The sequence below is a fragment of the Chroicocephalus ridibundus genome, chromosome 1 (assembly GCF_963924245.1).
Source record: "Chroicocephalus ridibundus chromosome 1, bChrRid1.1, whole genome shotgun sequence".
In the NCBI taxonomy this organism is placed as follows: domain Eukaryota; kingdom Metazoa; phylum Chordata; class Aves; order Charadriiformes; family Laridae; genus Chroicocephalus; species Chroicocephalus ridibundus.
This window is the reverse complement of record NC_086284.1, coordinates 133,401,839-133,429,120: the sequence shown is the minus strand read 5'-3', so window position 1 is coordinate 133,429,120 and position 27,282 is coordinate 133,401,839. Positions and strand designations below refer to the sequence as shown.

Genomic DNA, 27,282 nt, shown 5'->3' with positions numbered 1-27,282 from the left:
ATACAATAACCTATTTGTAAAGTCTAACCTCATGGACTCAGCTATCCAGGAGGGTTTTTAAACCCCTACTGACCATCTTGGTCTGCCACTCTGTACCTTACACTGCCTTCAAGAGACTTGTGGAGGTCAAGGCCAAGATCTCTCTTTCTTCAAGCACTTCTTTACTGCACTGCTTACTCTTCATTTTCATTTTTCTCATGTTCTCTGAGCCTTGGGGCCTTGTCCAGGCATCTTCTGATGATGTCCAAGGCTGAAGATTCCCCAGCCTCTCTTAAGCACCTGTTTCCATGGTGAAGCAGTCTTTGGTCCAATTGAAATTGCCTTTGTGGCAGCTTGAGGCCGTTGATTCTCGCTGCTTCGCTGAGGACCTCTGAAATTACTCTGGCTCAATTCTTCCCTAGCCCCAAGTTAAGCCACACGTTGTCGCCTGCATTTGCTTTTGTGAACTTTGTGAGGTTTCTGTCAAGCCATTCCTTCATTCTTTTTTCATTCCTTATCTATTCTACTCTCTGCACTCTCTCTGTCTTCTGCTGCACTGCCCAATGTGCAGGGAAATTTGCTCTTTTGAGACTATTTCCTCTTCCTCCTCTGGATCTGTGTCTTTGCCACTATGGGGCAGGGAAACGAAGTCAGGAGAAAAAACCACATTACTGAAAGTGAAACCCACGCCCACCAAGGCCAGTGCTCAGGAGGTGAGCCCACCCCACAGCCACACCGTAACCTCACGGTCAGAGCTGCACCTAAGTCGGAGTAATCCTATGGACCAGCACAGACTGGAAGACAACGGGCTTAGGAGCAGCTCTGCAGAAAAGATCCTGGGGATCGTGGCACCTCGGCCCACGATGCACCCTTGTAGCAGTGAAAGCTAACAGCACGCTGGGTGGCACGAATGACAGCATAGTCAACTATGGGTGGAGAGGAGCGATTATTTCCCTCTGCATTGCACTGATAAAGTTGTGTTTGGTATGCTGCGTCCATTATGGGTTCCCCAGTACAAGAGAGGTGCGAATAAACTGGAAAGAGCCCAGAGCAGGACCACTGGATAGGGGACTGGAGCACTGATACTGAGGAATCTGGATTTGTTTAGCCTGGAAAAGAGAAGGGCAAGGGGGTGGGGGCAAGGTTTTTAGCCTGTTCTAAGTAAATGAAGTAAACGTGGGCATGTTGCCTGTCAGTCCCTCTCCCAGTCAGATTTGACAAAGAATGGTATCTAATAGGTCCTACTGCCTAAAGGGTGGTTATAAAGAGGATGGAGTCAGACCCTTGCCAGGACAAGAGGCAATGGGCATAACTTGCAACAGAGGCAATTCAGAGTATAATCAGGATAAAAATACTTCCCGCAAGGCATGATTCAGCACTGGCTTAGGTGCCCAGGAAGGCTGGGAGCTCTCCATCCTTGAAAAAGTATAAAAATCGCCCGGGCAATGCCTTGAGCAACTTGATCCACCTTTGAAGTCCTGCTTGTGAAGCAGGGGTTTGGACCAGAGACCTCCAGAAGTCCCTTTGCATATAAACCTCTGTGCGAGCGTGTTTGCCCCTCCAGCTACGTTTGGGCAATACCGTCCACCCGAAATGACACAGCAGGAAAACCGTAATGCAAGCAAGGGGGAAGAAAGAGGAACGCACCCATTGCGCCTGAAGCTTCTGCTGAGGAGCAGAACTTAGGGTGCGCTCATGGATGCCATGCATGAAGGGACAGACCTGGCAGAAAGCCCTCCAACGGGTGAGTTACAAGGAGGCCGTGGAGGCAGAGCTGGCCAGTGACTACAAAGAGCTGGGAGCTGCAGGGACGTGTGCTGCTGTAAGGCCTGGTACAGGTCCCTCTGGGCCACCAGAGCCAGGCAGCCACTGTCTGTCCTCCAGGAGCCACCGAGAAGGCTCGTCCCCAGCCAGCACAGCAGTGCCCCACGCCGAGGCTGACGGCGAGGCCGAGGCCAAGGCCAAGGCCCGGACCCAAAGCCAACGCGAAAGCCAGAGCCGGGCCCGGGCCCTGCCCCGCTCGCATGACCGTTGGACCCGCGCCACCCTCCCCGCGCGCCTCCTGCCCGCGAATAACCCCGACCCCGCCCCATCCCCTACCCCTCCCTGCCCGGCTCTCTCCTGTCCCGCCACAGCCAATGGGGAGGCGGGCTCCGCCTCGCCTGCCTGGCCCCGCCCTGATGTAGCCCCGCCCCCGGGAAGCCGTTCCTCCAATCATCGGGCGGCGGGGGGCAGCCCCGCGGCACCTCCCACTCGCGGGGTAACCTTTGCCTTAGTGAGAGCAGGGCCCTGCCCCGCTGCCACCGGCTGTCCAATCGGAGGCGCCGAGGGGGCGTGGCCTTCCCGGTCGCAGCCAATGGGTGCGGAGGGGGCCGCGAGGCGTGCGGGGGCCGTGGTGGCTGGTGCCGCTGCCGGGTTCGAGGAGCGACCGGCCGGCGAGGGCGGCCGGGGGAGAAGATGGCGATGGCGGGGTCCGGCTGGGGCCTGGCCCAGGTGGCCGAGGCCCTGGGCTCGTCGGAGCAGGCGCTGCGCCTCATCGTGTCCATCCTGATGGGTAAGGGAGGGCGGAAGGCGCGGCGGTGGGGGGTGACGGGTCTGGCGCCCCGGGCAGGGCGCACCGCCCTCTGTGGGGCCGGGCGACCCAGCCGCTCCGCCAGCGGGCCGTGCCGGGGCCGGGCAGCGCCTTGCCGGTGGGGAGCCGCACCTGTGTCAGTGCTGCCGTGCCAGGCCACGTGTGGGCGCGGAACCGGCGGGCGAGCCCCCCGCCGATACCGGCCCCGCCCCAGAACGCCCCGGCCCGGCCCGGCCCGGGCGGCGGAGGGTGGCCTGTGCCCGGGAGCTTGGGACCTGCCTCGCAGGGAGCTGTCGGGGCGGGAGACCTGGGCGACCCTCCGGCTCTCCCAGTGGAGCGGGGCGGGACAGCCGGTGGGTGTCCCCGCAGGGAGGTGGGGGCTCGGTGCCGGCAGGCTGCCTCCGGGGCGGCGGGGAGAGCCCGGGCGTGGAGACCTGCGGAGCTAGTGGCCGTGGTGAGGAACGAGTCCCGTTCAGGTCTGTTTCTTGAGAGGTGGTTTGGGCACAAGAAGTTTGGTTGGGAATGGCCCCGCTGCCTTTGCCACGACATTCCCCAGGAGCAGGTGTCCGGAGGGGTGCATGCTTTGGAATCTCCACAACCCCTCTGAGATGTTGCCCCATCCAAGCGGCATCTGTCTCTGCCAAGGGACGTTTTTAGCGTCGGCAGCAATCACGGAGCTATGTGGGAGTGGCGTGCCATCACGGGGACTACCAGGTAGGGTGAGCGAAGCCTGTGAGCTCAGTGGCCAGAAGACCTGGGATGTTGTGGTGCGCTCCACCTGCAGTGCGAGGCATGTTGCAAAACACAGGCTGCTTATGCTTATCTCAACATGAGATAGTTAAGTCGCATGTAAAATGGTTAAGGCAGGGCTAGGGCTACGATGTGGGCTAATAATTGAGGGGGAGGTTATAGCTCCCAAAACATTAATTCAAATGCATGTACACATGCTGTCTGCATAAATGTGTGCAGATGCACAATGAAACTTTGGGCTTTGAAAGCTTTCGGTGGTGTAGTCACCTAGCAGAAAGGAATGAACCGAAAAGTATTTTTGAAAGGGTACAGCTGCTACTGTGTCATCTGTCAAAATAAAGTTCCTTTGGCTAACTAGAAGCCTAATTTTTAAAAAGGGATGCAAGAAAAGTTGTGTCACTTCATAGCTGTGGTCTGGACCAGACTGGTTTCTGTCCTGTTTAATCTACGATGTATAAGGTCAAACTGAACCAAAACATTCTTCATGTCAAAGGTAAATATAGGGGATTGAACTGACTATCATTTTGAACTTAACTTAGAAGTTAGTTAAACCGAACTTCTTATGTAACGAAAAAAATAATAGGAAACATATACGGGACATGCACATAAGTCAGCGTGAATTAATCTAGCAGCTCCCCAGAGCTGAACGGGAAAAGTCCTGCTTTCCTTTCTCCCACGTCTGTCTCTGGTACTTTAATTGTGATCTGATTGAATTTACTTGCCTGGCAGAAACCTAAACCAGAAAAAGCAGATAGTTTACTACCAGGTCAGTCAACCAGCCAAGGGACTAGTCTAACAAGTGCTGATGCAGAAAAGGCGTTAGAGAGCGTGTGTGGAGGCAGACACACAGAGTGGTGTGATGCCTTTGCAGAAGGCACCTTGAACATACTCTCAGGGTTCCCTCTTACTATCCATACGCTAGAACTCGACACTGGAAGGCTGTTTCCTGCTTGATGTCCCATGGGTGAGCAAAACCACTTACTACTTTGAAAGGAACCGCAGATAATTATCATCTTAATGGTAAGAAGAAGTGCCCACTGCAGTCAGGAGATTCATTAAGTCCGAGATTCATGCGTGTTGTTACAAATGTCCCACGAACAGTGTTGACACAAAGCAACTGAGACGGCACAGTGTCCCTTCCTGATGTAGGCCTCTGTCTACTTTGCATAAAGTCTTAATGGATCTTTACCATTTCTATTAAAAGTCTGGGAGGCCACTCACATCTTTCCCCTGCATACCTGAAATGTATACCAAACCGGGAGGCTAGAGCTGCACCTTTCCTTGTCCTTTCTCCCTTGCTCCGTATCTCTTAATTACATGCAATTGAAGGCATAACTTCAGACAGAAGGCTTAAAGGCACGCAAAACAACCTCGCCTCTAGTTTGGTACTCTTGCACATCATGTAGATTGAACCACTTGGGCAGAGGGGATTGACTCCAGCTTTCCTGCTTAATAGACAGGTAGTAAAGCATTATACCATTGCATTAAAAGGAAGCGACAAGCACCACTCTGAGCAACATGAGAGTAGAGTGAGAAGAGTTCCTTAACCTGGCACTAATGTGAAAAGAAATTTTCATTTAATTGCAGCTTAGCTTGTAGTCCTTTTAATGTGACTAAAAGCCTTGAGCTTGTTAGTAATGCAACTAGTGCTGATGACCACTTGATAGGATGGCATGGGGTATAAATGAAAGGCATTTCCAGAAGCTGGAATGGCATTAGGACAGGTAAGGTATGGCTTTTCCTTCACTTCCTCAGTTTCAGGTGTTTGCATAGATTCAGGAAGAAAATTCTTTTTGTTGGCTGCAGCTAATACTGCTGAATTGTTTCAGAACACGACCTCGAGGATGAAGCGCAGTCTTCTGTTCCAAAGATGGATTAAAAAGCTGTTGCTTATTTCTCCCTCTGTGATGCAGTTCACCATCTACACTGTGCAGTTCTGCTGCGACAGCTGTTTCTAGGGTCTCAGTGTTCAGGAGATCACCAGAAACTAGTAAAAATAACCTTTTGAAAAAGGAAGAATCGCAAAGGGCTTTTTAACTTCTTACATTAATTTCTGGAGAAAGATGAATTATTGTTGAAAAAATAGCCTGAATGGACTCTCTTGATTTTGAATAAGAGTGTTCACTTGGTCATGATCTGAAATAACCAAGCCAGGTCACTTTAAACTGTTAAAATGAAAAAAAATGACTCCTGAAAAAATTGACTACTGAAAAAAAAAAACAAAAAAACCCCAACTAAATACAGGGGAGAACGAGAGAAAGAGGAAGGAAGAGCAACCAAGAACAGAAATTGGAGTAGTCCTAAAGAGCACCACATTTTCTCAGTGAAGGAGTGAAGAATTTAACAGCACGCTGCTGAGTACATGATGGGGTTTTTAGTCACAGTTTTGTATTTAAATCAGAGACACCTTTTATACATCCTGCAATTTTGAAGCAGAGCATACAAATAGAGTCCATTATTCAGATTGCACAAGATTAAAAACTAACTTCAGACTTCCTGTATGTGAAGATTTGCATAAACAACCTTTGAAGAAATTAGGCTGCAATTTGGCGGTATTATCAACAGCAGTAATACTTAAAGCATAGTTCTGGACCCTGTCATTTAAAAAAAATTTGGTATGTCTAGTACGCTAATGCCTGTCAATCATATGAAAATGTCTTTTGAGACATTTGTATTCTCTCTCTTGCAAAGATTCTACTTTCCATTCTTCAGGAGGTCCAGGGCCGCGTGTTCCCCCAGGAGAAACTCTGTCTTTAGGTCAGCTTGGAAGACACCAATGCTTTCAGCTCCATACCAACAGAGTTACTTGCCATTTGGCAGAGTAAGCAGCCTGAACCTATGCTTCCTCGCCTCTCGGAGGAGAAAGGGAGGGAGCCCCTCCAGCGGTGCGAAGGAGAGAAAAGTGCTGCTTCTCCTGTCCTCCCGTGAGAGGAGACAGATTTCTCTCCTGCTGTCACTGCTCAAACCGTATGCGAGGATACAGAAGGCCTCATGACACTGCATTTAAAACTTTATCTTGATCTTACTTCTTGTGTGGCTGTATGATCCCAAAGAATTAAAGGCGTTTATCTGGCCATACTGTTACACAGTGGCTTGCAAGCTGCCTGACATGTTCTGCTGCATAACATGGAGGGGGGCCAACATGCTGTTTAGAGCCCTGAGCCAGAAGTGGCCCTGCTGATCTGCCCAGAACTGCCAGGAAAAGCACTGTGGAAGTGTTCCCTCATCTACAGACAGAGCAGTGACCTGCAGAAATCAACACATTCCTACTGAATAGGTGCCAGAAACCATCTGCTTTGCTTGCAAGTGGTCTTATCTCCTCCTCTCCTACCTCTCAACAATTTGTTTTACGTCCTCGGCTTATTCCCGTTCTCTGCGTCTTGTAGAATTTTAGGCTCAGTGAAATTCTGCCTGGGGTCACCCATAGCTGATGAGTTATCCCAAATCAAGTGCCCAGCTGGTCGGCCAAGCAAGAACCTTGCTGAAGGGGAGGCAAACAACTGGTTCAAATGGGTAAGAGATGGGAGAAGTTGTAAGAGGCAGCACCATCCTATCACAAGGTGCTAAAACCAGCCCTGTCACAGAGCACTTTTTTCACAGAGCTGCCTTTTTTAAACTCTCAACTTCAAATACATCTCGTTCCTTAAATAATAATAAATAAAAGAGAGAGTTGCGTGATGCTACACACTGACTGTGCCTACATTAGCAAATAAAATGTCACAGTAGGAGCAGACCTGTAGAGCTGACTAGTTTGTGTGCGGTACCTGATGTCCTAGCTGTGTGGGTTTGGGGCATTTGCTTTGCATTGGCTTCAGTCCAGTCATAAAGACTGAGCACCCATTGGAGTGCATTTTCAGTTCAGTTTCGTCGGAAGAGAGTCCTCTTCACATGCTTTGAGACAGTTCTGCTATGTAAGCTAAAGCGCCGTAAGTGGACTTCAAAAGTACACTCCTGGGCTGAATTAAAATACTCATATATATGCACCCAGTGTTCAACAAGGTGTGGGACTTTTGCAGTATTATAGACAGAAAAAGAGAATATCTTTGAAGTCAGAATATTAGGTAAGGCTTATATTTTAACATGTCTTTTTCCTGTTGTCCCCTTCGTTTCAGTTTTAGCATTCTAATGAGAAAAACCAGAGACAATCGATCTGCTGGATGTTAACAAAGGTGGAGTTAGCTCATCAGCAAAAGGGAGAAGGGGAAAAATAGTCTGATCTGCTGTCTTGAAGATGAAACGAAGGGGAAATAAAGGGAGCAGAGATGAAAAGAATGTTTCTGGTGTTCTTATTTGCAGCTTTATCGCTGGAAAAAGACAGGTATCTTAATCACCCATTCCAGAAGACAGCAAACTTGACAGCACTATTTTTGCTTGGAATTTGCTTTTCCTTCTGCCTAATCCAGCTTCTTGATCATTTACTTCTTTTGCTCAATTAGATTCTTGTATCGGTGGACAACCTGGGCGCCGTGCAGTTACCCTCCCAAATGGCTGTGGCGAAGAAGCTGGCTTTGTCCTTTCCTTCCAGCGCTGGGGTTCTCTTAACCAGGGATCGTCCTCATATTCCTCTGAAGGGGGGGGGGGGGGAGGGGAAAGGAGGCATTTATCAGCAGCAGCATGTCTTGGCTAATTTGTCCCTTTTATATCAATTGCTAATTCCCTCCTATAGAAGGTCTATCTAGAGGCAAAAAATCAGCTCTGCGTGCAAACTGCCTTTTGACTCCATGGTGCATGGAGAAGGAGAATTGGAGGTCAGGAATTGTAGGATCGGGAGGTCACCTTCTGTTTTCTCCCAGAGTTATTACAGCTGGTTTCCCGCCGGGGTCCGCTCTGCCGGAGGGAGCTGTGAAAGTGGAGTTTGTCAGACCGGGGAGCTCCCGTCCCTCGGCAGCAAGGAGCCGGGAACTCCAGCCCTGCCATTTCCCAATGGCGAAAGCAAAGTAGGGCCGACATATCCGAACGTGACAGCCAGGTGTGCTTCCAAAACTGCTCCCCGGCTTTTTGTTGCGCTGATTCAGGCTCCTTCAAGAACACCCGGGTGGGGTGGGAGTACCGCCGTCGTCATCTGTAGGAATAGCTCGTTATTGAATAGGTATTTTATGAGTGTTGAAGAATGCACAGGCGTCAGCAGAATGGCCGCTGGCATTCCGTGTCCACTGCCGTTTGGGGGTTAAAGTTTCTGTCTGTGGCGTGGAACTGGCCCAGCTGTAAAACTGAGGAAACTACCTTGCGGCAAAACTGGAACTAAATTGCAGTCCAGAGTACCAGAGCTGCTCTGGATATCAGAAGAATTTAGGCTGACATTGCGACTTTCGAACTGGAACAGCACCCACGTAGTACAAGACCGGGATTTAAATGTGTGGCTTTCTAAAAACATACATCCTAGTAGCTCTCTATTTGCAAGGGCTCATAATTATTTCTCCTTCAGAGCAGCGTTGCCCAAGCCACGATACGGTCTCCTGTGTAGAGCTAAAAAGGAGTACGTGTGACAAGTGAGACAGGTCTTTAAAGAGTAGGAACACTAGTTGGGGATGGGGGAAAATAGATAAAATTTCTGGCTTTTAGAAACTTGAGATACATCATAGTATTCAGGCATAATTTAATTCTGTCTACAGCAATGGCTGGAGTCAAAAAGCAGGTATTTTCTTCCCGATGAAAATGGAATGTTTTGCAAGATTGTTCTGATTTTTGAGAGGATGGGAAATCCTTGAAAATGTGGTTTTAAAACCATAGGTGTCAATGAACAGCAATAAATTATGCTTTGCCTATATTTCTGATCTGATCTGTCTCCCCCTTGCTCAAAAAGGGGAAACATTTTTCCACGGTGAACCTCAGCATTTTAACTTTTGATCTAAACCGATGGTAACGCTTTATATTTTTCTACCGCTTTCCATTTCACCAAGCTGTTGTCAGTTGTTAATATGTTTATTAAAATTCCGCAGGAAAATGGATAAGTGAAAAAGGAATCCGAGAATCTGTATGTTTCTGAGTATAAGGCTGGTAGGCAATACTGCCTCTTCTTTTTTTTTTAAATCATGTGAATTGCTCTGATTCTTTGAGTTACTTCTGTATCCCCAGAGGGCCTGTGTGACGAACTCTCTTTGCCGATTCCCTTTTCCCCCCCTCAGCTGGCGTTCAGGGAGGCGATGGGGCAAATGGGACAGAAAGTGCATGCCAGCTAATGAAAAGGCGGCTGTATTAAAAACAAATAAAAGCGTGGGGGAGCAGGAAGGGAAAGGGGTGGTTTGGGTAAGGCGTTTTGCAGGGGAATTTGGAGCCGCTGCTGCGGCAGGGAAGAGTGAGGTTGCCAGGCTCCGCGGGCGAAGGGCCGTGGTATGTGGGGCTGGCCGGCTGCTCAGCCCGAGAAGGCAGCCTGTGGCGTGGAAACCGGCTAAAAAAGACACAAAAGGAGGAAGGAACAGGAACAAGGAGGCAGGGAAGACCGAGAGAGGGGTGGCCAGGGGCTGAGGAAGGTTTGTAGAAGCAGCAGGTTCACACCTGGGCTCAGTAGAGCATGCCGCTGGGGATCTGGAAAGGAGCCCCAAAGTCCCGAACTCTGGGGCTGCCTCCCAAGGGATCTGGGGGGGACGGAAAGGACCTTAAAATGGCTCCAGTCACACCTCACTCTATTAGCACTGACAGACTGCACGATGTGTATTTTACATAACACGATAGAGTTCCTCATTTCCTCGCACAGTAGTGACTAGATTTGGCCTTGCTTATTGGAAACCTTCCATCCATCAAACACTTCTCGGCAAAATGCGCATTTCATCACCTTTTATTACTGCTCCATATAAAACATGACTACCTACTGCTACTGTTACTCCATTAGTGCAAGTAGCAGAAATCCATCCACTGCTACAGATTTCAGCTAATAAGCAGTATGGATTCCAGTATTGTGGTATGTGATTAATTTCCTTTCTTTTGTTGTTTTGTTTTTAATCAGGATAAAAAAAAAACACAAGCTTGCAAAGTAAAGCAATCAAATTACGAAATTCCAGAATTAAAGTTGCACCTACTATGCCAGTTCAGCTCATGGTGCACATGCCTTTAGAAACACTAATTGCATGAAAAGACTTCACATACTCATGAGATGGACAATGCTTCCTGTGTCAATATGTATTAAAACATAATATATTTATTGCCTAATATGTGGCAATGTTTATTATGTGCTATGTGAACCTCACCTAGACTGCAGAATTTAATTTACTCGTGGGTTTCTGTATGGCACTTCTCACCGTACTACCAGAGTGCTTCACAAATGTTTGCTTCTCACTAGAGCCACAGATGAATAATCTGGCAGCATTCCTAAATTAGACTGAGAGCTAACATGCAGAAAATGCAAGGAAAAAACTCTTTCCATTTATCTTAGCTGCTCCATATGAAATGCTTCTGACTGATTTTTTCAGAAGTAGTACATGCGTAGTCCCAGAGGACTTGAGCTACAGCTTTGTGTGCCCAGGAGTTCACAAATCAGATGGAAATCTGAAGTTGGAGAGTTAGAAAAGAAAGAGTATGCTACTGGTGATCGCTTGAGGAACTCTCAGATTAAAGCTGGTCAGCATCATGTAAGAACTCATTGAGGTGGCAGCGGGGATTGAATTTTTTAGGACAACGTCATAGTATTAACCAAAAAATTCCCCCCTCTTTTCTCTTTTTTTAAATCTAGCCTCTTGTCACGTTCACTGTATTTGTCACAGAATTTGGAAATGGAGACTAAAGTCTGTTTCATGTATTTCGGCATTATCCATTTCATGTATTGACAAACTGTAGTCCTGGAATTTCTTGTGCTTCAATGTCAACTTTGATATAATTATGTTCTTGCTAAAGTATTTTCTTCTGTGTAATATACAGAGTAATTCATCTGGCATCTATCTCCTGAGATGGAAGCACAATATCAGGAATGTATACCATTGATGTATACTGCGTTCATGATATTAGAATCATAGAATTGTCTAGGTTGAAAGGGACCTTTCAGATCTTCAAGTCCAACCATCAACCTAACTCTGACAAAAACCACCACTAAACCATGTCACTAAGCTTCATGTCGACCTGTCTTTTAAATATCTCCGGGGATGATGATTCCACCACTTCCCTGAGCAGCCTGTTCCAATGCTTGATAACCCCTTCGGTGTAGAAATTTTTCCTAATATCCAATTTAAACCTCCCCTGGCACAGTTTGAAGCCATTTCCTCTTGTCCATGATGTATCTATGTAAAGTGCACGTTCCTAATAACGTGTTCAAGAAAGCTATGATCTGGACCATTACAAATGCTTGTCTACACTAATTTACAAAACTCTCATCTTTTTTTTTTTCCTTCTCTACTTAGGATATCCTTTTGCCTTGTTCCAGCGCTATTTCCTCTTCCAGAAGGAGACCTACCTCATTCATCTATACAATGTGTTCACAGGAATCTCAATTGCTTACTTCAATTTTGGTAAGATGAGTTTGGGAAGAGAGAGCCGCCTGGCCTCGGGCGTGCTGCGGTTTGGGAGGACCTATAATGGGAAAATGTCATTTCTACTTCATATCTCTCTCTCTTTCCCCCCTCCGCAGGGACGCAGTTCTTTCATTCCCTGCTATGTGTCCTAATCCAGTTCCTCATACTGAGACTAATGGGTCGCACAATCACTGCCGTCTTCACCACGTTCTTCTTTCAGATGGTAAAACTCTCTTTCTTACTGCGTCGGTTTGTAGAAAGGAACCCTCTGTTCAGTTTTGTGTTTCCCAGTAGCAACTGTGGGTGGAAAAGTGGAGACAGATCAAAACCAGCTGGACGAATTAGTTTGGATAACCCAAACAATGGTTTCTTTCAGACATACCTTATGGCTGGATATTACTTCACAGCCACAGAGCATTATGACATCAAGTGGACAATGCCACACTGTGTCTTGACACTCAAGTTGATTGGTAAGTGCCACCTCCTTCCTATCTCTTCCACTCTGCAAGCCATGCCTCAGGGAAGAGAGGGCTCCTTGTGCAGCCCAACCAGCCCATCATAGGGCTTCAAATAATTGTTTCTCACCCCTAGGTCTGGCCATCGATTACTATGATGGGGGAAAAGATCCGGTGAGTAAGACACCATTTCTCCTTCATTCCCCCTCCCCTCTTCCGTGTCATTCCAGTGATCTAGAGATCAGAAACTCAAGTTCAAAGGATGCGAGTTAGCAAGCTGTATTCATTGTTTGGTAAAAGCCATAGCTGAGAGGGGAGCATCTGTGAGTGTCTGAAGGCACAGAATAATGGAGTGGAAAGAAATAATTTGGAACAGAAACAGGAGTGATTAGAGATGGACAACAGTTGTTTCAGTCATGTCAGAATGTTATTCTGCCCCCTTCCAAATTCCCCACCATCTCCTTCCCCCAGATCTGTTGCTTTAGATTCCCGATCCCTAATGCTCTGTGTCTTGTGGGTAGTGTACCTTTAACTTGCAGACCATCAGCACTGGATCTCAGTTCCCATCTTCCTTTCCTTTGTTTAGTCTTGCCATATCCTTGTGAATGGTTGCCCTTTACCATTTGTTAGGGCCCTGCTTTTAGAGCAGTTGAAACAGCGAGGGAAGTCACACATCATAGTGTGTGGGAAAGGACAGAACGCTTGCTACAGTCTCTTAATCCGACTTCTAGTATCTGCATTCCCCACCTCCTGTTTGGGGCCTGACCCAATCTGGAGCATCCATGGAATCACAGCTGACTGCAAGAAAACAAGGTTGAGCTGGAATTTCCTAACCTGAAGTTTCAAGTATTTAAAGACAATGAATTCTTGCATCCAGAAGTAGGAATTGTAGGACGATAAGGTCTCGGGAGAGTACATGTGATTGCAGTCAGGGACTGGTAGAGGTCAGATACAGTGCTTTTACTATGCCCTTGGGGATGCACATCAACAGATCCCTTCCATGTTTTGAGATTTTTTCAGAATAGAGATCTGTGCAACTGGTCTCAACCATTGGATCTTGTTGCTATTTAGAAGGGGTGGGGATAGAGAGGGCTGAGGAGAGGAATGGACGTGAAGTACAAATTGGAAAGTTCCATGTACGTGGAGAGCAAGAACTGAGACCATTAAGGAGGTAGGCTGAGAACATAACATCCAGAAGTAGTATGAGATCCCCTAGGATGAAGTTAATGCCACTCCCTTTGGTGCAGGAGTTCCTGACCCCTGAGCAGCGGCGATTTGCTGTCCGGGGAGTTCCTACCTTGATGGAGGTCTCAGGATTCTCCTACTTCTATGGTGCCTTCATGGTGGGGCCTCAGTTCTCCATGACAGACTATCAGAAACTGGCAAGGGGAGAGATGACTGACGTTCCAGGCCAGAGACCCAATAGGTAATAAAAAGCCACTTAGCTCCTTGCCTTCCTAAGATCCTGAAACGCTGAATCCTCCACATGTTCCCTGCAGCAGAGTGCCTTCTTACCTGGACGCTAAAGTACTGTGACCAAAAGTCATTTATAAGACAAGGCAGTCTTTCAAAATCTGCTCATAACTCTCTGCTTAACGTCCTAGCATTGTTCCAGGGCATGAACGTCAACTACCATTTGGCATCTTTAGTACAGACTTGGTCCCAACCTGGTAACGCTGGCATCCCGCCTTCCAAACAGAGGCATCTGCTGCAGTGGAACATGGTCACTCCCTGTCGCTATCTCCCCTACCTCCTCTTCTCCACTTCTGTTTTTAAAATTATGAGTTTGATGGTCTCTTTCCACGGCTTTTCTTTGACCTTTGTATTTTTCTTTCTCAGTTTTGTGCCTGCTCTCAAGCGCCTGAGTTTGGGTCTCCTGTTTCTAGTAACCTATACCTTGTCAAGCCTGTACATCTCTGATGAATACCTCCTCTCAGATGATTATATGGTATGTATTCGTGTCACAGTTCTCAGGTGTGGAAGAATTCCACTTCTCTGGAGGGCGTTGAATCTACAAGAGGGGATTATTTTATATTTTTTTTAGTTTTGTCTCAATTTAAAATAAGTCAGCAACTAGTAATAAGCCTTTTCACAACTGATTTGGCTTTACTGCCTGTCCTGTGGATTCCATTCGATGCAGAACAGGAAAGTGTTAAGATGAATTGATCCAAATGAAAACTTTTACAAATAGAGAATTAATCTTAGAAGCTACTGGGTTTTTTTGAAACCTAACAGATGTGTATTTGTGACTTTTTAATGACCTTGTATTGAACCAGTACATGCAAAGAACTAGAGTAACTCGCAAGGTTTACCAAAATCTTTGAGGTTCTTAGAAAACTCTTGACAAGTAATTCCTACCTGCAGATTATCAGTGTTTCTGTGTCAGTATGAATAAATGAGGGTGTAACTTCCGCAAGGATTATGCTAATCCCAGGGTCTTCCCAAAGTATCTATTAAAGTACAGCCAAATATTACCAAAGGAAGGAGGATGATGTGTGACTTTGTATAAGCCGATAGCCTGGCAGTCCGGTCCCTGTAGGAGTCTCCACACATACATCAGATTAAAACAGAAACCAGTGATGAGATCTCATCTACCTTGTCTCATTATTGCCACTCAACTCTGGTTTTCATTTTTATTGTATTTCACTCTTATCTCTGCAGGAGAAGCCTTTCTGGTTCCGTTGTGGTTACATGTTGATCTGGGGAAAAATTATACTCTACAAATACGTAACCTGCTGGCTTGTTACGGTGAGTCTAGATGTCATTCTAGAAACCAAAGACAAATGAACGAAGGTAGAACCTTTGCAGCTACTTAACATGCTCTTGGACGTAGCGCTAAATGGAAGTAATCCAAATTTCTGGAGATCAGTGCAGGTCAATTGAGTTTGCTTTAAGTTAGCAAAGGCTAGCCAATTAAAAAGCAGACAGTTTTTAATCCATTTTTTCCACCTGCAGTGGTGCTTTCCACTCAATGCAGTCAGACCTTCCCCATCTCCCCATTTTCCAAAAAAAGAAAAAGGGGCAATGTTTTCCTCTCATCTTTCTCATGAATCTTCTTCCATAGGAAGGTGTCTGCATCCTTGTTGGTCTGGGGTACAACGGGAAGGACGAGAGTGGAAAGCCTTTGTGGGATGCCTGTGCCAACATGAAGGTCTGGCTGTATGAGACAACACCTTTGTTCACAGGGACCATTGCTTCTTTCAACATCAACACCAATGCCTGGGTGGCCCGGTAAGCAGGATAAAATCCTCCTTCTGTAGCGTGTCAGTAACGTCTGTGTCAACAGAACCAAGATCTTAGGCTGAGAGGGAGCACTGGAGGAACAATCTGCCAGTTCTCAGTTCTTACACTCTTTCTTTCTTCCATGTTTTGCTGCTGTCCCATTTGAAACAGGCTACTGGGTTAGACAGATCTTTTAATTCAATCTAAAAGGGCCATTCATTAATACGGGCAAGCAGTTGATGGCAGCAGGAAGGCAGAAGCTAGAACGGGACTAGAGCGAGCCCTTTGGCCTGCCTGGTCCAACAGCCGCAGAACTGCTCCATCAGCTGGTCCCCACATCACGCCTCCCGATGCTCCCTGTGCAGTGACTCAGCCAGGTTTTGGTTCAGCACTTGCTGGGACACACAACTGAGCTCTAAAGTCCCTTCGTTTCTCATTGTTGGATGAGACACTTCCCCCAGTTAGCTGGGACTTAAGACAAGGGCTGAGGTACCTGGTATGGGGAGATGTTTGTCACCGCAGGGGTGCGCAAAGGCTTATGGTCCCCGGGCCCTGCACCTCTTGACGTGGAGAGATGGGAGGACAGACAAATAAACTAGAAGCACTTTGTTTCTTTTCTGCTCTAGCTACATCTTCAAGCGTCTGAAGTTCCTGGGTAACAAACTGCTGTCACAGGCACTGGCCCTGTTCTTCCTGGCCATTTGGCACGGGCTGCACTCTGGCTACCTGGTGTGCTTTCAGATGGAGTTGCTTATAGTCATCGTTGAAAGACAGGTGCGCTTTGTCTGACTTACCAGGATGGGGTGGCCGGCGTTAGCCTTTCCCCAGGAGTCTGGAAACGGCCACGCTGCAAGCTTTACTTGGATTAAATATGAAAAATAAATAGCTGCTCGCTTTGGAATTGGTGTTCAAACATGACACCATTGTGTTGTCAGGAGTTCAGTAGGTCGCTGGCTTCTGCATGGGCGAGCCTTAAATGTATTGCAGAAGCTGACAGGAGCGGAGAACTTGGCATACGAGTAGAGGGCAACGTGAAACGCTTGGCAGCTGGAAAAGCTGGAGGACAAGCACATGAGCTGAATGCCTCTGCTAAGTCTCCCAGTACTGACAGAACAATATTCCATATTTAAACTTTTTTTCCTTAATTAAAACATTGAGCAGGATGGGGTACTTAACTACTTTTTTAGACTAACTGCTTACTAAAATTCATTTTACGCAGCTGGATAGATACTTTGGCCCCAGAGTTTGCACATATAGCCAGAGGACAACCGACTGAGGAGAATTCTGTTTTTTCATTAAATTAGGTCATAAACCTTGTTCGGGACAGTCCTGCCCTGAGCACTTTGGCCTCCATCACTGTCTTGAAGCCCATCTTCTACGTGCTGCAGCAGGCTAACCACTGGCTGTTCATGGGTTACTCTCTGGTGCCGTTTTGCCTTTTCACCTGGGACAAATGGATGAAGGTATTTAGTAGCTACAACCAGACAACCCACGCAACCAGCCCTTTTCCCCTCCGTCTTCTCTCAAATGTTCTTGGCTCAAAGCTGCTTGTTGATCCCTAACCCCACCTCTCTCTTTACAGGTGTACAGGTCTATTTATTTCTTCGGCCATGTGTTGTTCTTCACCTTATTATTAGTGTTGCCTTACATTCGCAGATTAATTGTGCCACGAAAAGAAAAGCTAAAAAAAGCAGAATAATAGCCAAAAGGTAAGGCTGTACTATGTGGAGAGAATCCCACACTTGGAGCGGGAGGTGAAGTGGGACAGCAAGGTTACATCCCAAGGTGAAAGGCAAACATGAAAACACCCAAAACAAACCCAGCACTTTTCTCTTTTTCAGATTGTACCACCTGTGCATTTGTAGGAGTCAATTTAGCACTCCGGAAGCAAAGCATCACCTGCCAAGTCTGCTGTGTTGAAGTATTACTTTTTTCAACGCGAGGAGGGGGAAAGAGAAAGCCCAGGGCCAGAGACCCAAAAGGAGGGGAACGGAGTAAGCCTCCTTCCAGATCCTCCACCTTCTTCTGTATGTTGCCTTATCTCTCTGCCGCCCTCCGGTGGACACTCGTGTCTCTCTGCTGGTATCAGACGATTGTAAAACTCAACGCAGGCACTGTATTCGATTGGAGCCACCTTCTGACTTTTCTACGTTTGTCATCCGAGATAAAAATTGCTCCTGGTCTTTTTCACATTGGCTTCAGCTCCTTTCCTCTTGGGTGCCTCGGTGTGGGCGTGCGAACTGTTGCACACCACCGAGCAAGGTGATTCTACAGGACTGAGTAGCTTCAGCTGCAGGGCCAGCAGGGCACACTTAAGAATTTCAGTTTGTGACAGACTTGGGCTGAGTCTCTGCCATAAAGGGATCAAGCCTGCCCGTGTGTTAAAGATGAGAAAGTAAAATACACAAGCACTCTTACCAAAAATGACCTTTAATAGAAAGGAAAAAAAGGTCGGTGGGGCAGTCCATTTAAAGTCTCGTTGCTTCAGAAGCTACAAGGACAAAATGGAAGCCTTTTTCCTTCCGCAAGCCCAAAGTCCTCTAGGTCCACACCTAAGTAAAAGAGCCTCTCCAGAATGTGGAGTCACTGTACAGGAGTCCAGCATGACAGCAGCAGACGCTCATACTACTCCCCACACTTCCTCAAAGGCAGTAGTAATTTTAGCACACGTCAGGGCAGCAGAAAGGGGATAGTTGCTGATGGAGACCATCTTTTCTGTATAGTCAACATTGACCTAGGGGAAAAGAGAAAAAAAAAATAATCAAGCTAGAAGTTTTCACTTAGTCCCATCTATCTCCATTGGCTGGAGGCACAGTATTTCTCCAAGGCTGAACACTGCCACAGTGAAACACAGCAGGGTAACTGCTAGCCCTCGCTACCGCCCTCTCTCGGGAGGGAGGGAAGTCCCAAATGTTGCAGCGTTGGGCCTTTTTTTTTTTTGACAAGCCTACCGGGGGAAGAAAAGAGGGGGCGGGACAGGAGGGACCAAGCAAAAGAAAAAAAAAAAAACCCACACTCGGAACAAGACTGAAATCTACGCTGATAAAAATTTTTATAGCTCCAAGTAAGGGATACATGCACTTACTGAACCATGGGCAAAAGCTCCCACAACAATGGCAACTGGCTCCTCCGCAGGAACCAGTTTACGCAGATCCGACACCTTTGGAACTGCAAAAGAGGTGCCTATCTTCAGACAGCCCACAGGGAGATGATCACTGACTGGGTTTTTAATCACCTACAAAAAGCAGAAAGTTAGCAGGGGCATAGAAGTAAGACACCTTGCCACATAGTTAAGTCCATGGTTTGCACAAAAATAAAAAAATAATAATAAAAATATTTACTCCTACATCACTAGTTGCAAAGGAGGAATGTTGCAACATTACCTGTGAACAGTCAAAGAATGCTTACCTTCAACAGTTTTTGAGGCCCATCAGCTGCTCGAACGCTGAGCTTATGCAGCAACTGAACTGACGAGAGAAGAAAATTGGTTAAGCTGTCTGTTCTTTTGCTGGAGGAATCCTATCCTCTACCTGGTGATCAGAGCTAAAGTACGCAAGAAGTCCATCCTTAGAGTTCCCGGCATCTTCTAAAGCAGTCCTAAGAAATACTGATCAACAAGTTATTTTGCTGCTAACACAGTCTCATGCTGGCACTCCCCGCTGTGCTAAGGAACACATACTTGACCTATGCATCCTGGAACTCACCAAAAGACACTTTAATTTCTCTGCTCTTTTCTCACACTCACATTTTTGAGGTTGGTGCAACTTTTAGCCTCTTCCCAAAATTCTTCTACTCCTAAGCACCTTCCTGCATTATTTTGTGACTGGTATAAAGTTTGAATCACTTACCCATAAGACCACAGAATCTATCAAAAGTTCTTGGGATTCTGGTTTGTGGATTGACTTCAATTAGAACATTCTTCTGGGTATGGATATAAACCTGCAGGAGACCAGCCCGATTCAGTGGGCTGTCCATGAGCATCAGGAGACTCTGAAATAGAAAAATGCACAGTAGGGGAAACAGAAAAGGCACCAGAGAGAGGGCTCTTGGAAAGCTTGAGGGTTAGGCCCCACAAACGCAGAAGAGACCAATATGGAGGCAGAAGGGAGTTATCTAGCTGCATGAGCTCTACCATAAAGCTGAGAAAAAGCATTCCTATAGCTAAATAAAAAGCATTACTAACAAACCACGAGAATAGCGGGTAAGGCCAAACTCACCCCTGTTTCAGGGGCACAAAGCAGAACCCCAGACCTGAGGGACAACCTCCCCCAAGCCGACCGCCGGGCAGCCCAGGCCGGCACAGACACCACCCCGGCCCGGCCAGTACCTGGTGGGCGATGTCGGGCCGCACCTCCCCGGGGTCCCGGCCGTTCCGCAGCAGCAGCGCCTTGTGCTTGTCGCAGTTGAGGAGCTCGAACGTCTTCCCCACCTACGGCCAAAGCACCGACACGGTGGGCAAGGGCGCCCGCGGCCGCCTTCGGCCAGGCCCGGCCCGGCCCGGCCCAGTCCGGCCTGACCCCCCGCCACCGGTACCTTCACGGTCTCCAGACTCGCCCCCTCCAGCACCACCAAGAGCCGCCGCTGCCCTCGGGGTCGCTTCGCCTCCAGCGAAGCATCTTCAGCCTCCTTCTCCTCTTCCTCCTCACGAGGCCGCCTGGGCGCCGCCATTTTGCGAGCACCGCCCCCGCCCCGCCCCCAGCCCGCCCACCGGCCGCCGCCACCACCCAAGATGGCGGCTGGGGCGCTCTCGTTATCTCCCTCCGGCCGGAGCCACTTCCGGAGGGCAGCGCGGCCGGAGGGCGGCGGCGGCGTGGCGGGAAGGGGGGTGGTTTCCTCGACGGAGCTTCCTCGGCGGCGGCACCTTCCGGTGTCCTTCCCGGCGGCGCGGCGCGGCCATGGCGCAGAACCTGAAGGACCTGGCGGGGCGGCTGCCGGCCGGGCCCCGCGGCGTCGGCACCGCCCTCAAGCTGCTGCTGGGGGCCGGCGCCCTGGCCTATGGTGTCCGTGAGTCCGTCTTTATCGGTGAGTGTCCCGTCCGTCCGTTCTCTAACACTCCCCACCACCACCCGGTGCTTTCCTCCGCCTCCCGCCCTGACTCTTCTCCTTCTCCCCGCAGTGGAAGGCGGCCAGCGGGCCATCTTCTTCAACCGCATCGGCGGCGTCCAGCAGGACACCATCCTCGCCGAGGGTCTGCACTTCAGGTAAGGCCCGGCTCCCCCAGCCCCGGCCCGCCCTTTCCCCGTCGCCTCGCCTGAGTAACGGACCTCCCGCCCCTCACAGGATCCCCTGGTTCCAGTACCCCATCATCTACGACATCCGAGCCCGGCCGCGGAAAATCTCCTCCCCCACCGGCTCCAAAGGTGAGAGCGGCCCCGCGGGCCCGGAACGTGAGGCCTAGGTGGTGTCTGTGGGGCGGCAGGGAGGGAAAGGAGTCATAGAATCATAGAATGTGTTGGGTTGGAGAGGACCTTTAAAGGTAATCTAGTCCAATCTCCTTGCAGTAAGCAGGGACATTTTCAACTAGATCAGGTTGCTCAGAGCCTCATCAAGCCTGGTCTTGAATGTCTCCAGGGATGGGGCCTCCACCACCTCTCTGGGCAACCTGAGTCCGGCTGCAGTGCTGGCCTCCCTCATCATCTCTTTTCTCTTCTTCAGATTTGCAGATGGTGAACATTTCGCTGCGTGTCCTCACACGCCCCAACGCTGCAGAGCTCCCCAGCATGTACCAGCGCCTGGGCCTGGACTACGAGGAGCGAGTCCTGCCTTCCATCGTTAACGAAGTGCTCAAGAGCGTGGTAGCCAAGTTTAACGCTTCCCAGCTTATCACGCAGAGAGCCCAGGTGAACTCTTCTGGAGGAGAATTACACTCCCATTGTAAAGAAACAACTAAGTTGTGCACGTGGGGAATGTTATAACAGATAAAGGATAAATATATTAGGCTGGTAGATGGTGCATCCAAACAGAAAGGGTGTGGATCTGTACCCAGCTTACAGTTTGATTCCAATGCAAATACAAACACTAAGGCTGGACCACTAGCATCTGAGAAGACTGGATTCATTGTATAGAGTGCAAAACTGCACCATAATGTTATGATGGGTGAGGGAGAGATAATTTACATCATAGTTCACAAGTAACAGTAGAGCTGGCTTTTAAAAAACTATTACTTGGCCCTTCATGGGTCTTAGAAGAGCTATCAGTGCAAATTAAACAGTTTTAAAGGATCTGAAAAGCAAAGTGAGTGAGCAGTTAACAAAGCTGTAAACTTTCAATAATGTATGCTACGGATGGATGGTAAATATTTGTGTTTAGAAAAAAATTAGAGGGTAATCTGGAGGGGGTTGCAAAATAATAGAAATATTTAGCTATAAAAAGTCTATACCTGTAAGCTTGTGTTCTGATAATGCAATTGCCAGGGATTCTGAGAGTATCTGTTACTTATCGCAGGGGAGGGAGAGAGAAGTTGCTGATCTTCTTCTAAAAGATCCTGCGTGAGGCTGCTAAAGAGGATAAGTTGTCAGAAAGATGAAATGCAAAGCTCTCTTAACTAGTGTGTGATCCATGACAAAAAAGCGAAGAGTAGAACTAAGCGTCCAGGTCTCGTTGTGAGAACTGATCCGGAATAGGGACTTCAGGGTTTTGTGGTAGGCCACGTGGTGTGCACTGGAAAGATTTGTTAATGATCTTGTATAAAGAGAAAGTGGAAAGGAAGGATGTGACAGCAAAGAAACAATGTCTGCAAACGATTTAGGTTTATTGGAAGCAAAGACGACTGTAGGGTATCCGAAACTTCTGAACAAACTGGATGAATTTGCCTTCTTGTCGTCTGTTCGTTACTGTAAAGTGATGCGTACTGAAGCAGTTGATAATCAGAAGAAAATAAAGTGACTTTACGTAGTTAAGCACTTGCAGCTCACACAGCGAAGGATTCTGGCATCATTTTAGAATTGTGCTCAGAAACAGCTGCAATAAAAGTGAAATCAAATGCTAGACTGATCAAGAATGTGATACTGTAGCAATAATTTCTATTTAATTGATGGATCAATTACATTTGATGGAAGACTTGTCAGCCTGCCTGAAAAAGATACTGGCAAGTTAAAAGCAACTCAGAAATTAGTAGGATAACAAAAAAAAAAAGTCTACCCAAAAACACTCATTGAAAAAGACAAAAAAGCAGAGTAGCCATGCTAGATGAGTAGCTACAGTAGTTAAGAGATGTGATATGTCTACAGTGTGTAGCAGTGCGTAGTGGTAACTTTTATTTTCTTCATCTGAATACAAAGATGAGGGGACAGCCAAACTGCCAAGAGTGGCAAATTCAAGGAAATGCTTATTGCCAAAACATGTGTGGGAACTGTGGAACTAGATGCGATGGGATGTGGAAGCAAAAAAACCTTTCAGGAAGGTTTTCATTTTTGTAAAATGAGTTGTGTAATATAGTTAAGTAATGACTGTAAGTAAGCTGTAGTTTACTTCTGAAAATGCTGTATGTAGCTGTGGATATGCAGCGTTATTTAGAGGTGACGGATTCAGAGATGGTATTAATTTCAATGAATCAAGGTTTGCTTTAAGGTCTCTCTTGGGCCCACTGTGAAGAGCAGTTGTGCTTCACTTTTGGGGGGCGCAGGAAGTGAGAGTCAGCCTGTGTTTGATACTCTTTTTGCTGTATTTGTGTTTCAGGTGTCTCTGCTCATTAGGCGAGAACTGACAGAGAGAGCCAAGGATTTCAGCCTCATCCTGGACGATGTGGCTATCACAGAGCTGAGCTTCAGTCGTGAATATACGGCAGCTGTGGAGGCTAAGCAAGTGGGTGAGTTCGATTTACGCCTGGAAAGAGTGGATTGCCTTTGCCTCTTTAGTGAATTGTTAAACAAGGAAGCAGAATTTGGGATAGCGTATCACTGCTTTTGCGTTGTTACGGCTGCTGAGTTATACATCTCGGCCTCCTTCGTAATGGAGCCAAACAGGTTGTTTCACAAGTATTTTCAGAAAACTTTGGGTGATAGCTATTGGGAGAGACCACTGGTGGGACTGAGTGCCCAAGACCGTAGGGTTCCTCTTCATACTGGGACTCTTATCGCTTACTATGTGGATTGTGTTCAGAGGGTCTGAATGCTGTTTTAAGAAAAAATAAAGTGTACTCAGATACATTTCTTACTTGTGGGTATCGCCCCAGAATGCTATCTGTTCTTTTGGAAGTGAAGCCCCCAGGACTCAACTGAAGGGTTCTGGTGGGGGCTCAGAAGATGGGATCTGCTTCCAATGCTTTTGGCCGTTCTCTCTGCAGCCCAGCAGGAGGCACAGCGCGCACAGTTTCTGGTGGAGAAGGCCAAGCAGGAGCAGAAGCAGAAGATTGTTCAGGCTGAAGGGGAAGCTACAGCTGCCAAGATGATATCCTACTTCGGGAGATTTTGTGGGATGTGTCTTGTGAGCTTGACAGGCCCGAGAATCGGTCGCATTGGGCTCACGCTTAGGAGACTGTTATCAGATGATAGCTCTAAGTAGGTCACTGTCATTTATTATTTTCCCCCTACAGTTGGCTGGAGTGAGATTTGCCTGAGATTACAGGTCAGAGCAGAGAAGGCTATGAGCTCCCTGTTGTAAGGTTTAACTTTTGCTGTGTGTGACCATAATCCGTAATGTTGTTCTTGATTTGGGGTAGTAAAAATATCCCTGCCCAAAGGCCCAAGTTACTGGGACAGAGATTGCTTTTTCCCCCTAAGATGTTTGATTGTATGGCTTGGGAAAAACTCCTTGAGCGTAGGTGGCTTCTGTTAGCAGATTTTTCCCTTAACTTTTGCTGTACCTCGGTGAAGCTCTTAGCAGGAATCCAGGCTACATCAAGCTACGTAAGATCCGAGCTGCTCAGAACATCTCAAAAACGGTGAGTAATGGTGCACAGAATTACCTTTGTCCTTCCGCAGTCCTTGTGCTGTCCTCCTAGTCCAGTGGCCACATGATGAATTTAAGGCGAATGTGACCTGCCCTGTCCTGATCTTTGTTCCTGCCCAGTCATTCTCTGCTCAAATAGAGCTTAAGATCTAGCTTGCAATGATTGTCAGTTAGATGAGAGGCTAGGAGTTCATGCCTTCCATATGACAAGGCCAGATCCACATCAGATTCCATCACCCACGCCCAGCTGCAGCCACCGAAAGCTCTTGGTTTCCTGCAGGCTGGGAAAAGGGGACAGCTAAGCCTGGGATCAAAGGTCTGTCTGACCGGGAGACAGAATGAGCACTTCTTTTAGAGAGTCTGATGGCACTGGGATAGGAAGTCGGGAAGTTACAGAGTTGTTTTGGGGAATTGCTTTGATTTAACGGAGATCTTAAGTGCTGTATCTGGAGGGGGAGACAGATTCTTCGTTAGTGTTATTCTTCCATGTGCGTTTATACTCTTCTCCTTTACGCCATCTCTGCACTGGATTTCTTTTTCAGATTGCTGGCTCACAAAACCGCGTCTATCTCACAGCAGATAACTTGGTACTGAACCTGCAGGATGAGGGATTCACCAGGTAAAGGGGCCAGATGGCTGTTGTGGGTGGATTTAACTGCACCCTACTCGCGAAGCTGGTCCCCTTTCTGGAGCTCTCTCGATATCTTATTCTCTGAGAGGAGCGTGGTGCCAGAGGACACAGCCAAGTTGGGAGCAGACTTACTGCGGAAATGGAGATTTTTGTTGAATCTAATCAATTTACTCTTGTTTTTCTTCCGTTCCCGCGCTTTACTGCATCTCCTGACACACAGAGGAAGGTAAGGCACTGTTTATTTTGATCCTCCTGTTGGGACTTGTAACAAGAGTGTTGATGTTTGCCTGGTGCCTGGCATGTTTCTGGCTTGGGCCTTTCTGGCGACAGGAAGTTTATTCCGCCTCTACCGCAGTTTCCATTTGCGATGTGAAGCTTGAAGCCCTTCCTTGCAGGGGCCGCACAAACACCCACATCAAGTAGGAGATAATCAGTAATTGGAGCTCCGCGTGTGTCCCGTAAGGAGCCTTGCGTGGGGAAGGCAGGAGTGACTGTGGAGCGTCCTCCGATCTGTTCTGTGTATACAGGGCATCCTGCACGGGTGGCAGAGAGGGCTGTGAGAAGGCAATTAGATAATGGTGGGAGTTTGTGTTGGTTTGGTTGGATCTCTAGGAAAGATGCTCTTGTTGCGCTCCAAAAGCTTTCCAGTCCATGCTAGAAAACCCCATTCCCGGCTTTCAGAGCTGGCAGGAGCGTGGCAGCTTTGCCTAATCTGTCCAGTGTTTAGTGGGCAAGGCAGTGCCAGCTGAGGTAACAGCATGCAGCTAAAAGCTTAGATGTTCTAGAGTCACGAAGGGAAGCCAGAGCTGGTCTCTTTCTGTGGATTGTGAGATCCTTCTTCTTTACCTCTGACCAGATTTTGTCTTACGCATTCCAGAAGGCTTAAGGCGTTTTGAAAAAAGTCCCGAGTAGGAAGGGCTTAAAGTCCAGATCCTTGAGGTGTGACATCCCACACCCCCAGGTCTGTAGCGAGGGTCTGGTTCAGCTTTGTTTGTGCTTTCTGGACTAATGACTCGCTTCTCTCTCCCTTTCAGTGACAGTCTCCTACTCAAACAAGGGAAGAAATGAAAGAAACTAAAGCCTCCTAGAGCCACCGGTGCTGACCAGCAGAAGAGATGAGTGAGGAAATCTGAACTCCCTCCACTGGCGTTGTTTGCCCTCACTTTGAAGTCGTTGATCCAGTAGCCATGTTTGGTTCCCGTGCCCCTGCTCCATTTGTGGTGACCCAGTTATGGGATTGGGCTCTGCCACTAGGCAGCTGGAATCCCTTCCTCACCCCACCAGTTAAATTTGGGGAGGGGGCAAGGGTGCTTACTGGTAACGCATGTGGATATAGTAATTCACCTCTAACCTTCATTAATCTTTAGATTTCTGTAGGGTAAAATCAGAGTAATTTTTTGGCTGAGCTTGGGAGTTCTGCTGCCATCAGCACCAGGCTTTTTTTTCTAGTAAATTTTGTTTCTTTCACTCTTGATCCCAAGAGAACCTGGGACTCAATTCAGGAAAATGTCATTCATTGGGTGCCTGTCACTGCTGGAATACGCGTCACTGTCTGCTCAGTGATTCTTTCAAACATTTGTAAAAATTAAAACCCCCCAAATTTATACTGTGTCTAAGTGTGCTTAGTGCTGGAAAAAGAGGTTGTTTTCCATAGGGGGAGGTGGAACAGAGCTTTTATTTGGGTGAAGGCAGAAGCAGGATGTCATGGGGAAAGGAGCAAGGAGTGGGGGGCGAGGGGGCGGAGAATGAGGTGTGGGTGCCCGTATGGCTGCACCGGGTGACCAGGGCCAGTTCCTCAGTTGCCTATAGATGCTAGAGATGAGCAGAGGTTTACCTGCTTTCCCATGTCACAGCAGCATGTGGGTACTCTGTCCTGACCTCCATTCTTACACCTTTCCCCCCCTGGCCCCGCTTTCCTGGCCAAAAGCATAGGAGAAGTCTTCCTCCACTGACCAAACTCTTTTCTGTGCTTGGGTTTCAAAGGCAAAATCGCGTCTGCTTCAGGGGCTGGCTTTTCCCCTCTCTCTCTGGGCTCCCCTGTACTACATTTAGGCCTTGGAGATTTCACAGAGTCACAGAATCGTAGAGTGTCCTGAGTTGGAAGGGACCCACAGGGATCATTGAGTCCAACTCCTCGCTGCACGCAGGGCAACCTGAAAGTTAAGCCATGGATAAGAGTGTTTGTTGTCTAAACACATCTCAAACAGAAACAGGCTTGAGGAGCTCGCCATCAGCCAAAATGCCCAGGTCCCTTTCTGCAGGGCTGCGCTCCAGCCTTCTGCCCCCCAGTCTATAGATATGGCCAGGATCACACCGTTCCGGGTGCAGCGCGAGGCATTTGTTCGT

At 47.9% G+C, this 27,282-nt stretch overlaps 3 protein-coding genes across 3 annotated transcripts; 2 read left to right on the top strand and 1 right to left on the bottom strand.

The window, feature by feature from the left end:
* Window positions 1-2,352: 2,352 nt before the first annotated feature.
* On the top strand, window positions 2,353-17,606 carry LPCAT3 (lysophosphatidylcholine acyltransferase 3). The gene is made up of 13 exons (XM_063353840.1): window positions 2,353-2,533; window positions 11,629-11,736; window positions 11,856-11,962; window positions 12,116-12,209; window positions 12,331-12,368; window positions 13,442-13,620; window positions 14,034-14,142; window positions 14,856-14,942; window positions 15,259-15,425; window positions 16,043-16,190; window positions 16,721-16,879; window positions 16,999-17,125; window positions 17,258-17,606. The coding sequence occupies exons 1-12, from the start codon at window positions 2,437-2,439 to the stop codon at window positions 17,113-17,115; spliced, it is 1,410 nt and encodes a 469-aa protein (XP_063209910.1). The 5' UTR covers window positions 2,353-2,436; the 3' UTR covers window positions 17,116-17,125; window positions 17,258-17,606.
* Window positions 17,607-17,740: 134 nt separating this feature from the next.
* Window positions 17,741-20,130, bottom strand: EMG1 (EMG1 N1-specific pseudouridine methyltransferase). Its single transcript, XM_063353889.1, has 6 exons — window positions 19,950-20,130; window positions 19,744-19,845; window positions 19,265-19,406; window positions 18,825-18,883; window positions 18,502-18,651; window positions 17,741-18,150 (listed from the first exon to the last, which is right to left on the bottom strand). Exons 1-6 carry the CDS (start codon window positions 20,082-20,084, stop codon window positions 18,037-18,039), a joined length of 702 nt encoding a protein of 233 aa, XP_063209959.1. The 5' UTR covers window positions 20,085-20,130; the 3' UTR covers window positions 17,741-18,036.
* Window positions 20,131-20,235: 105 nt separating this feature from the next.
* Window positions 20,236-26,540, top strand: PHB2 (prohibitin 2). The gene is made up of 9 exons (XM_063353864.1): window positions 20,236-20,438; window positions 20,533-20,617; window positions 20,697-20,776; window positions 21,072-21,256; window positions 23,094-23,223; window positions 23,701-23,804; window positions 24,220-24,297; window positions 24,848-24,924; window positions 25,157-26,540. The coding sequence occupies exons 1-9, from the start codon at window positions 20,312-20,314 to the stop codon at window positions 25,164-25,166; spliced, it is 876 nt and encodes a 291-aa protein (XP_063209934.1). The 5' UTR covers window positions 20,236-20,311; the 3' UTR covers window positions 25,167-26,540.
* Window positions 26,541-27,282: the final 742 nt, after the last annotated feature.

Coding starts and splice junctions, on each gene's coding strand:
- PHB2 (XM_063353864.1), top strand. CDS start 20,312: ATGGCGCAGAACCTGAAGGACCTGGCGGGGCGGCTGCCGGCCGGGCCC. Junction 20,618..20,696: donor GCCGAGGGTCTGCACTTCAG/GTAAGGCCCGGC, acceptor CGCCCCTCACAG/GATCCCCTGGTTCCAGTACC. Junction 23,224..23,700: donor TGTGGAGGCTAAGCAAGTGG/GTGAGTTCGATT, acceptor TTCTCTCTGCAG/CCCAGCAGGAGGCACAGCGC.
- EMG1 (XM_063353889.1), bottom strand. CDS start 20,084: ATGGCGGCGCCCAGGCGGCCTCGTGAGGAGGAAGAGGAGAAGGAGGCT. Junction 19,407..19,743: donor GGCCCGACATCGCCCACCAG/GTACTGGCCGGG, acceptor TTTCTATTTCAG/AGTCTCCTGATGCTCATGGA. Junction 18,884..19,264: donor TAGATTCTGTGGTCTTATGG/GTAAGTGATTCA, acceptor TTCTCTCGTCAG/TTCAGTTGCTGCATAAGCTC.
- LPCAT3 (XM_063353840.1), top strand. CDS start 2,437: ATGGCGATGGCGGGGTCCGGCTGGGGCCTGGCCCAGGTGGCCGAGGCC. Junction 13,621..14,033: donor CCAGGCCAGAGACCCAATAG/GTAATAAAAAGC, acceptor TTTCTTTCTCAG/TTTTGTGCCTGCTCTCAAGC. Junction 16,880..16,998: donor CCTGGGACAAATGGATGAAG/GTATTTAGTAGC, acceptor CTCTCTTTACAG/GTGTACAGGTCTATTTATTT.